Source organism: Sinocyclocheilus anshuiensis, unplaced genomic scaffold (genome assembly GCF_001515605.1).
Source record: "Sinocyclocheilus anshuiensis isolate Anshui unplaced genomic scaffold, SAMN03320099.WGS_v1.1 scaffold1170, whole genome shotgun sequence".
In the NCBI taxonomy this organism is placed as follows: Eukaryota; Metazoa; Chordata; class Actinopteri; order Cypriniformes; family Cyprinidae; genus Sinocyclocheilus; species Sinocyclocheilus anshuiensis.
The window spans coordinates 2,351,788-2,364,159 of NW_015538055.1; the positions used below are offsets into that span (position 1 = coordinate 2,351,788).

At 33.1% G+C, this 12,372-nt stretch overlaps 1 protein-coding gene across 1 annotated transcript in view; it reads right to left on the reverse strand.

Annotated features, from left to right (window-relative positions):
* Window positions 1-12,372, reverse strand: part of LOC107683414 (neurobeachin-like) — a 267,384-nt gene that overhangs the window by 164,900 nt on the left and 90,112 nt on the right. Inside the window, exons 14-17 of the mRNA XM_016479471.1 lie at window positions 5,313-5,392; window positions 3,869-3,931; window positions 2,143-2,240; window positions 1,567-1,659 (exon numbers count right to left, since the gene is read on the reverse strand). Of these exons, the coding sequence (XP_016334957.1) occupies window positions 1,567-1,659; window positions 2,143-2,240; window positions 3,869-3,931; window positions 5,313-5,392 (334 nt within the window). The remainder of the gene's footprint in view (window positions 1-1,566; window positions 1,660-2,142; window positions 2,241-3,868; window positions 3,932-5,312; window positions 5,393-12,372) is intronic.

Consider the following 12,372-nt stretch of genomic DNA (forward strand, 5'->3'; position numbering starts at 1 on the left):
ATTGCTCCCAGGTGTGTCTCGTCATCCCCTCCTCCTGTGTGTATAAAAAGTGTTCCCAGTCCCAAGTTCTCTGTCCGCTGTTAAACGTCTTCCTGAGTTCGTCTCCCTTGGTTCCTGTAAATAAAGTCTTGGTAAAGTATTCTCCAGCGTCTCCTCGTTCCTCGTGTGTGTGCATCGTGACAGCGCTACAGCATTAAAGTTACATAAAATATAACGTGATGAGATTTTGCCCTCAGCCGAAACTATTTGCTCTGGAACAAATAATAGATTAATGAGACCAAAGATTGTCCGTTAGATTTACACAAAACAAATTATATCTCATGTTTAACCACTATACTGTAGAGACATCAGAACCAGTGGCAAATTCTAGAAGAGCTGGCCGAGGTACATATACTTGCATCAGTGGGCAGGAATGCTTTACATTATTTACATGTGAGGGCAACATAGAAACATTATGTAATGCAAAATATAGAACATAAAGCAAAGATAAGTTGATTATGGTTGCAGAGCAATGTCACAGCTTAGTACATTAATACAAATGACATGAGGTCGTATGTGTGTTTATCAGCTATCTGGCTCCTTCAGTCAGAATCCAGAGTGAATAACAGTTTTTTGAGTCTTATGTTTTGTATAATGTGAAGCTGTTTTTGCACTGATGCCAGGCGAATTAATTTTTTTATGAATAATGGTATATTTTGGTTTGCATCCATCGAGTTTTAAATAATAAAAAGATTAAAATGACAGAAAATGTTTTAGTCAAAATATGCATTACACATCGTGATTATAAATATACGTTTTATTACATTTTTTATTTTTATATTAAATTATATTTTTATCTTTCAATTCCAATAAAATAGTAATAACAATAGTACATATTTCTAATGATTACAAATAAAAATTTAGAATACACTAGTGGTCAAATGTTTGGAATAATTCAAAATAAAGAAGCAGGAAAAAACTGTTTTCAACATTGATAATAATAAAAGATGTTTCTTTAGCAACAAATCAGCATATTAGAATTAATTCTGAAGGATCATGTGACATTGAAGACAGGAGTAATGATGCTGAAAATTCAGCTTTGCCATCACAGGAATAAATTACATTTGAAAATATATTCAAATAGAAAACGGTTATTTTAAATTGTAATAATATTTCACAATATGCTGTTTTTATTGTATTTTTATCAAAAATGCAGCCTTAGTGAGCATTGGGGACTTCATTAAACTTAATAACATTATTATTGATAATAATTAATGAATTAAAATGACATATGTAGATATATACACACTTACAAATAGCAGCATACATAATCACACACTAGTTAAAAAAAAGGCTTCTGGGTAGATTATCTCACTATAGGTACCAAAAGCCCTGGAGCCATATAGAGACTACTTCAAATAGTAAGAATAGCTTTAAAATGTCATAAACACATTACTGATGAGAACTCTGTCCTTATGCAAGCACAAATTTTACCTTGTCAGATACACTTGAGAAAAAAAAAAAATGACTCTTGGAAGACTTCATTGTGAAAATGTCTCTGGGAAAGAGAAGAATGGATGCACTCACTTGTGGCCTAAGTGTTTGAGGAAATATGCCAGAACTTTAAGAGCCTGAACCCGGATACTTTCACTCTTGGAAGCCAGTAGTTTGTACACCACCCTGAAAAGAAATGAAATTAAATTAAAACTAAAAAGAGAAATATTCTGAATTAATTCACTACATTTCATGTCAAAAACGAAGAACCAGTGGGAAAGTGCCAAACAATTTCTTTTTCAATTCATCATGTGGCTGCTGCTAAAAAATTAGAAACTGGCAGACAATAATAGAGAGGAAATGGCATTGTGTAAAGCACCATGAAGCTGTTCATCAAAGTCATATCAGTTATTTTTAGCCAAACCCAAAACTTCAAAAAGCAAATAACTCTATCAAATCATCTATATTTCATTAGCCTGACATGCAGGGTGTGAGCTTTATCCTGCTTGTCAGAAAAAAATAAATAAATATGAAAATATCATTGCAATTCCTATGTCGAGTCTCGTGAATAATTCATGATTGTATCATGTAGGCAAACTCCATCATCAGAGACTAGATGAAATATAATGAAATTTGACTGTGTGTGTGTGGAGTGAACTCAGATCTTACCGGATGCCGTTCCTCTTGTCAAAGGCAGGAATCATGGAGGCAGAGTGCTCAGACATGAGGGCCACCAGCAGCTGAAGGACATCGTGGAGGTTCTCATCCTGAACAGAGTAAAATATATAAGCATCCAAGTGGATGCTGCACACTGGTGGTGGTTGAGGAGAGACCCCCCCACATGATTGTAAAGCGCTTTGGGTGTACAACAATACACAGTAAAGCGCTATATAAATGCATCATTCATTCATTCATTCATTCATTCATATAAGCATTTAATCCAACCGTGTTAAGTTCATTCAGCTCCAAAACTAAAGCAAAAGTTTGTACAGGCCTAACTATTCTTTAATGGGACTGTTTTCTACATTTTAGAATAATAGCAAAGCATGAAAACTACTAAATAATGGGCATATGAAAAAAACGTAGTGACTGAAAAATGTTAACTTACTTAACAGTAATATTGAAAAATATTATTACAATTTAACCTCTTAAGTGCCACCGGTGGGCCCGTTGGCGCTCTTTTTTTTCGTTGTCTTTTTTCTCTGTCACATATCTTAGTAATAATCATAAATTACATATCATTTGAAAGCTTAAAACCTCAAAATTCATCCTGTGAAAACCATTTTGAAATCGGACATTGCGTTACCATGTAAATGGTACTTTAAACCCTTTTGCCGGTCTCCTCCCCCTTAGTGGGTGGAGTCAGGTGTCATATTACAAAATGTATTATGCTCTTTTAGAATCAAAACTTTTTATAATCTTGACAAAATACATCTGAGTCTCAAGATTCCATATTTGGTGGTTATTTTGTGATAGAAGTAATATTGACAGAGATATTTAGACATTTGTGACAGAAAAATGCATTAAAAAAATTCAATGGAGTTTTGATGGCACCCGGTGGCTGTTTGTGGTATAACACCCTAAATAAGATCTCTCAGGAACCTCAATTTTTTTTTTATATCAACTTCAAATTTGGAACATAACTTACTTAGACATAAGGCTTTCATTTTGTAGCAATTTTGGATTCAAAAATATTTTGAAAAATATTTATTTTATATATAATAAAATAAAAATGGTACAGTGCATTTTCTTTACAGTAAATTTAAACTTCTTTAACTTTTTGATACTTTTAATATTTTGAAATGATTACACTTCTGCAATAATCTGCAGATTGTCTTCTTAAAAAAGAGTCCAACCTTAGGTCTGTATTCCAAAGCTTCATGAATTATAACAATTTAAGTTTGAATAGTGCACTTTCACATCTATATTCAAAAATGGGGGTGGCACTTAAATGGCTAAAATAACCACTTTCTGTTTTAATGTTTTTAATTTTTTTTTTGTCATGTGATGTTTCCAGCAGCCATTATTCCAGTCTTCAGTGTCACATGATCTTTCAGAAATCATTCTAATATGCTGATTTGCTCAATAAATATTTCTAATTACTATCAATGTTGAAAACAGTTGTGTTGCTTCATATTTTTTTGATTTTTTAGGATTCTTTGATGAATTGAAACTCCAAAAGAACATAATTTATGTGTTTCTGTTTTTTGGGTGATTTTTCTTTACTACCTGGACCAAATTAATCATTTAAATAATATCGAATAGAATGTTTTAAAGGGGCATAAAACTGGGCCCATTTAGAAACCTAAAGGAAAAGTAAAAATCTTGTAAAAACAGATATATGTCAGATTCAAAGGGTCTGCTGAGGGAAAACTGTAATATGGTGAAGACGCACCTCATGCATGGTCAGCAGGTAGTTGAGAATACTTTGAAGCTCATCTTCTTTAACACCTCGGTCCTGATGAATAAAACAAAAAAAGAAAATGCTGAACAATGCTACTTTTGCAATATGCTGTTGCAAAACACCCAGCTGCACTTATAAGCTGCTACTGCCATCGGCATGCTGGCAGACTATGAAATAGAAATAGAAATAAGAAGAAAACACACAAAATAACAATGATTTCAAATTCATTGAGGCTGTTTGTGTTTGCTGAAATTACTGTTCACAGCAAATTTGGGTCCTGACTTTTACAAGCTGTCTCTTATTATTAGGAAAGCAGAGTGAACTGTCTGGTTGTAGCGGTGCTGACGAATGCACACGTTTCCCATTACTGCAAGAGCACAGGCAGCTTGAGAGCTAATTGTTGTTTGCTCGTGCCTTGGCTACCTGACAGATTTCTTGATTTGTTAGCACTGATCTGAACAAGTGTACACTTTTTCCTACGGTCCTATTAGAAAATTGTAAACAGCTGGGGCTGGTGAATGAGATTGAAAACCTGCCAAAGCAACAGCCCTAGAGCTGTTGTTCTCTATACTTTGATAATTTAATACATGTGTATTTGTGACAGGCACACAATTAAAATTAAATTCACTATATCATTCTGAAAGGTTAAAAGTTATATGAATGTATAAGTTTAAGGAAAAGTTTATATCTCAGGTCCTGTAACATAGCCCGCATTTCTTTTAATTTTTTTATCATTTTTAATAAAAATTTTTGCCTTCACTCGTTCATATAACAATGCCTTATAGTGTGACCAAAAATAAATAAATAAATAATAAAAAAAATTTAATTATGTACTGAATATATATAAATTTCTTCCTAAATCGATTTCAACTACTTTACAACAACAAATGTAAACAAGAATTAATAATTATTAATCGTAATTAAAACAATTAGAAAACAATTATTAAAAAAACATTTTATTTTATTTTATTAAAAAAAAAGTTTTATATTGAGCAAGATATGTCAGCTTCCCATTTTTTTTACATTTTACTTTTAATAATTATTTTATAAAATTATAATAAAACAATTAGAAAATAATTATTAAAAAATAAAACTTGCATTTTTTATATATATAAAAAAAAGTTTTATATTGAGCAGGACATTTCAACATCCAAAATATATTTCAATACATTATATTGATGAGCATGGATACATACATTAGGATATCATCTCTCATTAACATTTCTCATGATTTTTCTGTAAAATTCAATGTATTTCTGCAGATATGTTTCTGATATGGCTGATATTATAAGTATTTGCTATGGTCTTGCTATAGTTAATATGGGTGGTAAGATTGAGGACAGATGTCAAGTCATTATATTTGTATTTTTACCTGTATGCATATGCTAAATATTATCCAGTTACACAATATGTGAACACATTAAATGCTGCTCACCTTCAGTATGAGCTGTTTGAGGAAGAGCAGCATGAAGGCTCTGAGGGAGGCGATCTCTTTCTGCGAGGGCCGAGGACCGTCTAGCAACACAAAGTCACAGTAGAACTGTTACAACAAACTGCACTACATCTCAAAAATGTCATGTTTAATGTTTCACAGATATTGGCATTAAATTCATAGCAACAGTGTCAAAGAGTGTCTTGCTCTCAGTCAGTGGAGAGCCACTTCTGGCAGTCGAGAAGAGCTTAACAGAGGTCAGAGTTCTCAGAAGAAAAGCCTTATTAACTCCAGACGGGAAGACAGCGAGTGTTCAACAGGCCACAGTTAATTTCAGCAACATCTGCGATGGTCTCTCATCCTCCTAGAGCTCCTTTTGAGCACATTGTGCATGTGTGACAGCTTTTCATTTGCTGTTTTACTGCGAATGGTCTAAGCATTGATATAAAATGAAACACAAATTGATTAGCTGTCATATGCACAGATTCATCTCAGGAGGTCTGCTCATCACCAATCATTCGTTACTACACTGTCTGAAGTGATCAACTCCGCTTCATTTAACATGTCTCTTTCCCTATTCATTGATAGCAGCGACCAGCAATTTTTAGAAAAGTGACATGTCTCTAAAGGTTTCATTCATCAAGAATTGTGAAGCATAATTTTAAGCAACTGGAGCTGTTTTTCCCTTTACCTCAAAATAAAGATCAACATATCCAGATTTTATTTCACTATATATTTCTGAATACATTAAGGCAGTCCAGTCACTCATTATAAAAATTCAGCTAAATATTTATTGAATATTAAATAATCCAAACATTCATTAAATATATTAAATGTAAGTTTTTTTGTTTTCATCCTAGTTTTTGTCTTTTGACAAAAGTATGCTTTACATTTAGCTAATATTATCATAATGATTTTAGTGTTTTACTCTTTTTAAACTATTTTAGTTGGCAACTATGTGCAAAATGACTAAATAAAAAAATTACAGCACAGCAAATGTTCAACCAAACAAATTTTCAATTTGAATACTGTAAAAACATGTTAACTTAAACATGTATTAAGTTTGGCAAAATACATGTCCTGAAAACATCCTAAAAGCCCTTAAAACAATAGATGAATATAAGTATTGTCACAATTTTTTTTTTTTTTCAAATTTTAGAGACTGTTTACAATATTGCAGCATGTTTCCAATGAGACTGACACATCTAGAATGTAATTCTGTGTATAAGCTTCATTGTCTGTGCAATCGTAATACTGTTTGTGTTGTAGATGCAGCTGATTAATATCATTTGCATAAAATGCATTTGCGTGAACTAATTAACTCACTAGTAAAGCGATTTTAATCAGTTTACCAGGGCTCAGCTCTTCCAGCTCAAACAGGTTTTAATTAGTCAAAATACATCTTTCTGCACTGCCTTCAATGTCGATCACGAAAGAACAGCAGTAAACATCTTCATCAATCATTTCATTGACAAGATTAGTATTGCTTTTATTTAACAGATTGTCTAGTTTAGTTTAAGAGTCTGCAATTGATCATCCATTGTCTTCATCCTTCATTCAATGTGATCATTTTTAAAGCAAGCACTTTTTAAAGTAAGATCATGGGATGTTACCTTCCCAGTCAATACGTTGAGTGATTATATAAAGCACGCATTTTTCTCGAAATACTTAATCATTATAGATTCCTTAGCCCACATTAATCTGAACTGCCATTATAGTACTAAAACTAATATTAAAACTATTTCAATAGTAAACAGCAAAATCTGCAATCTAAGAGACTTTGGAGCAACTGGCCGTAGATTGGTGCCAAGTTTATCTCCAAATTGAGCAAAACAAGGGGAAAAATGTATTTTTAATTAATTTGTCTGTCTACTGGATCTCATTAGAAGATCAAAGTCATGATTAAAGCAAAACTAAACAGATCAATAGAATGACTGATATCTCTTTTACTTAATAACACTTCTTCCTGTACCATTTAATTGATTGTGAATATGAACACTCACTGCAAACGCTGTCTCTTATTTGCAAAGAATAATGAATCTGGCATGGGGTCAAACAGATAATCAATGAATATGTACTCTCACACTCCCCTACACAGTGCACTATCCTTAAGATCGGCCCAAACAGCAGTATATGTGTAAGCGTCATATCAAAATGGATCTGCAGGACATATACAGAAATGCTATTAAAAACGATCCCTTCAGAGGGTGTAAATATTAAAGGGGTCATATGATGCGATTTCATTTTTTCCTTTCTCTTTGGAGTGTTACAAGCTCTTGGTGCATAAAGAAAATCTGTAAATTTGCAAAGACTAAAGTCTCAAATCCAAAGAGATATTCTTTATAAAAGTTAAGAGTTAACCACGTTCTTTTTAGCAGCATCATATGACCCCTTTAATGCAGGCCACAGTAAATATGCTGTAATTGGGTTTGGAGTCATACTACAGCTTATCTTCTGAAGCCAGGAAAATGGGAAAACGAAGCCAAAAGGAGGAAACTGATTGAGCCCCTGGAGTTTTACACAAAGCTTTAACACAGCAGAACTGGACTTGGGTTTTGACTGACTAAGCATTAACAAAGGTGATTAACTGTGTGCGCTTGAGCATTCAAACACAGACTTTACATAAGTACATGAACACCCAAACATGTCTGAATGCATTCATAATGCAACATAAATGTGTTTCACACTTCCACAGTGGATCCTCTGCAGTGAATGGGTGCCGTCAGAATGAGAGTCCAGACAGCTGATAAAAACATCACAATAATTCACACGACTCCAGTCCATCAATTAACGTTGTGTGAAGTGAAAAGCTGTGTCGTTGTAGAAAAAATATCCATCGTTTTTAACTTTAATCATTCGCTTCTTACCAAAATACCATAATCCGTAATGACACTTTCTTCAATTAAAAAGTCCATCTCTCCTGATTCAGACAAGATAACTTTTTCACTAAAGAAAACAAAATTATGAATAGAGGACTCTTATTTTTAGTTGGACAAACGAGTTTGAAGTTAAAAGCATGATGCATTTGTTTCTTACAAACACAACTTTTCATTTCATAAGACGTTAACTGATTGACTGGAGTGGTGTGGATTACTTGTGGATTATTGTAATGCTTTTATGGACTCTCATTCTGACGGCACCCATTCACTGCAGAGGATCCATTGGTGAGCAAGTGATGTAATGCTATTAATTCTATAAATTTTCATTATTGGATGAACTATTCCTTTAACATAAACTGTCTCCTTCTACAGTCCATTTTCTCTTTAGAACCAATTGTAGTTACAATCTCGCAGAGCTAATTTAAATTAGTCAATCTATCAACATGTTTACTCAACTAGCTACCCAAACAACAACACGGCAGATTTAATGGTACAGATATCTACAGACAGCTCTATCAGTGTCTTGAGTACTGAGGTTTGTTATATGCAAGAACTAAAGTTAAGTATGCACAAAAGGACTGTTCGCTTGTGTGCCTGATGATTCTTGAGGGAGTCTTTCTTCAAGACACTGTTGAGGAAAGACTGTCTGTGCTGTTGAAAACAATAGGCAGGAGTGATGCATGACTTTAATTTGTGAGGTCTTGCTTTTAGAGAGAGAGAGTGTGTGAGAGAGAAAGGTTTGTGGTTAGCAGATGTGACTCCAATGTAAAACAGAACTCTTTGTTGCAGTAATTGAACACTTCATTATGTTATACTGCTTTCTCTATAATCCATTTCTTTGTAGGAAAAGACAAAAAAAGACAAAAAAAAAAAAGACTGCGGCGTTTGACAAATGAAGAATAAATCAGTGTGGACCGCCACAGAGAATTACCTACTTGGCAAGCCAGAGACAAATTATTTTACATACTTTAGGAGAGCTGCTCTAAGACCTCTTCACCTGGAGTGACAGTGAAACATGTTGGAGTGTTTCTTTGTGTGTCACAGGGGTTTGGAGGTTCATGATGGTGTATTAATCTCAGTGCCAGCTGTTCTTCGAGATAAGATAAGTCCTTCATCTTCTGCACTTGTGCGTATGTTTGTGTACACTGTTACATTCTTTAGATATCTATTTTGTTTTTATCATATTTTTGAAATGCATGTGTTGTTTAATGTCAGCCTGAAGAATAAGAAATTCATTATCTGAGTGAAAGTGCTAGCAAATCTGTACTACTTTCTTCAATAATATCATAATTACTGATATTGGTTTTATTTCCACCAAAGAAGATCTGCTTTATGAATGTTTTAAATGAATAACTAATATGTCTAATATACAGTATATATATATATATACAGTATATATATGTATTTGTTAAATGTGAGCCAAAATCATCACAATTAAAAGAACCAAAGACTTAAACTACTTCAGTCTGTGTGCATTGAATTTATTTAATACACGAGTTTCACAATTTGAGTTGAATTACTGAAATAAATGAACTTTTCCACGACATTCTAATTTATTGAGATGCACCTGTATATACACACACACACATATATACATATACATATATATATATATATATATATATATATCAGAAGTGACCAAGTTGATTGTAGAGTCTTGAAAAATAAATAAATAAATAAATAATAAATAAAAATGAAATGAAATTAGTACAACAAAACTTATAATAATTATGTGTCTTTAGCAGCATATTAGAATGATTTCTGAAGGATCATGTGACACTTATGACTGGAGTAAAGGCTGCTGAAAATTCAATTACATTTTAAAATATATTCAAATAGAAAACATTTACATTAGTGTCCTTCCTGTAGTTTTGATTAAATAAATGCATCCTTGCAGAGCAAAAGAGACTTCTTTCAAAAACATTTAAAAAATCTTACTGACCCCCAAAATATACTGCCATAGATGTTGACATAGGTTCATTTGTATTAACTTGTATTAAAAAGGTTTCTGGCACATAAACTCGTGTTATTTACAACATCTTAACCTCCACATGAAACTCTCCATCTGAAAGAATATTTCACTACTTGGCTTCTACATCCATAGACAGCATGAGACAATTTTAATTGCTTTTAAGTGTCTTTCCAGTGCCTGGCATCCTCAAAAACAGCATTGCCACTGACCATTAGGAATAAAAAAGTAAGATTGGACTCTCATTTCAAAACAAAACAAACCATAGTTGGCACGACCAATGCTAGTCACCCGCCATCCCCACTCCCGGTCCACCCCCGCAACAGCCAACTACAGCGATCTGAATCTGTTTGTGTGTGGAATCGAAACAAGGCTCACGGGTCAATAACACAAAAAAGCTTCAGCAAAATCAGTAATCCAATCCACTACTAAGCCAAATTACAAGCGTACCCATTTACTGCTTTGTGAAAAAAACCCTCACCATGCTCTCTAGTTTAGCGGTGAAGGGTTTTCTGCCTATTTTATTGATAGCAAAAGAGAAAAGATGGCAAAAACACTGGAGAGAAGCAAATCATGACAATCTGTGAAGATTTGCTATTACTATAGATAATTAGTTACTCTTTCTTCAGGCTCACATGAAACACACTAGAATCATTTCAGATTGTGATAAAGACCAATTGGATATCTAACAAACATAACACAGTAATCACACACACTTACTATTGAAGATTATTAAGAATAAAGAAGATGAAAGACTATCTTATCTTGAAAAGCAGCAGGCACAGAGAATAATAGACCATGATGGATCAATGTGAGCTCAACGCGTTCGAAGAACATGTGGTCGATTAATTTCAGCATTTATCTGCAGCTGTTTCTCCCGCGTGTCTCTATAGCACCTCGTCAACAAATTTACAGACAAATACACTACCGATCAACTGTTTGAGATCAGTAAGATTATTATAGTTTTTTTTTATTAATACTTATATTTAACAAGGACACATTTAAACTGATCAAAAAACTGAAAATACATTTATAATGTTACAAAGATTTTATTATATTTCAAATGAATGCTTCTTTTGAACTTTCAATTAGACGTTTGATAAAATGTTCTTTTGAACTTTCTAACTTTGAAAACAAGTTTGAAAATCACGTTTTCCACAAAATTATTAAGCAGCACACCTATTTTTAACATTGATTGTAATAAGAAATGTTTCTTGAGCATCAAATTAGCATATTAGAATAATTGCTGAAGGATCATGTGACACTGAAGACTGGAGAAATAGCTGCTGAAAATTCAGCTTTGCCTTAACATGAATAAATAATTTTAAAATATATTAATATAGAAAACATTTATTTTAAATTGTAATCATTTTTCACATTATTACTGCTTTACTGTATTTTTTATTTAATCTTACCAGTCCTAAACGTTTGATTGGAAATGTATGTTAACAACACTTTGTGTGTGTGTGTGTTTGTGTGTGTGTGTGTGTGTGTGTGTGTGTGTGTGTGTGTGTGTGTGTGTGCTAATACATAGCCAATATGCAAGTAATATGCATGCTAAAATGAGAATTAGTCCCTAAACTAAAGTGTTACCAAATGTGTTTGTCAGCTAAAATGAGATAAAAATTAGCAAATATGATGATATTGACTCCATTTAAAGGATTTAAAGGACAAAAGACAACACTTATGACTAAAACAAAAAGCTCTGCATAAATAAGCACTGAATATTCAGAATATTCAAAGTATCCTTGGTGCTAAATGCTAATCTATAACTCTTGACTCTTCATTTAATGCAAATTCAGCTATGGTTACGCTTGGCTAATATTTTGTACAGAATCCAGATCACAAAACCTTGCAGGAGCAGAATAAAAGGAATAATGGAGAACAATTAGATTTCCCAGTCCCACAGTGAATGTGCAAGCATGCTGCGTCTCTGAAATCCTTTTAATCTGTCAGTCTTCTGCTTATTAAAGTCACTGAATGCCATCTTGTCTAACATGAATTCCATACAGCCAATTTATGCAGAATGTTCTCACTAGGCAATTTTTACCTCTCTGTGTTTTAACAAACAACTAAATTGTTCTAAAATGGTCGAGAGCATAAAACATAAACTCCTGACCTCAAAACGAGTGATTTATTCAGAGAATATTTGTGAATTATTCAGAGGACATGAAAGTCTAAAAGATTCTAGCTGTGGGTGCTTTCAACTTCAGCA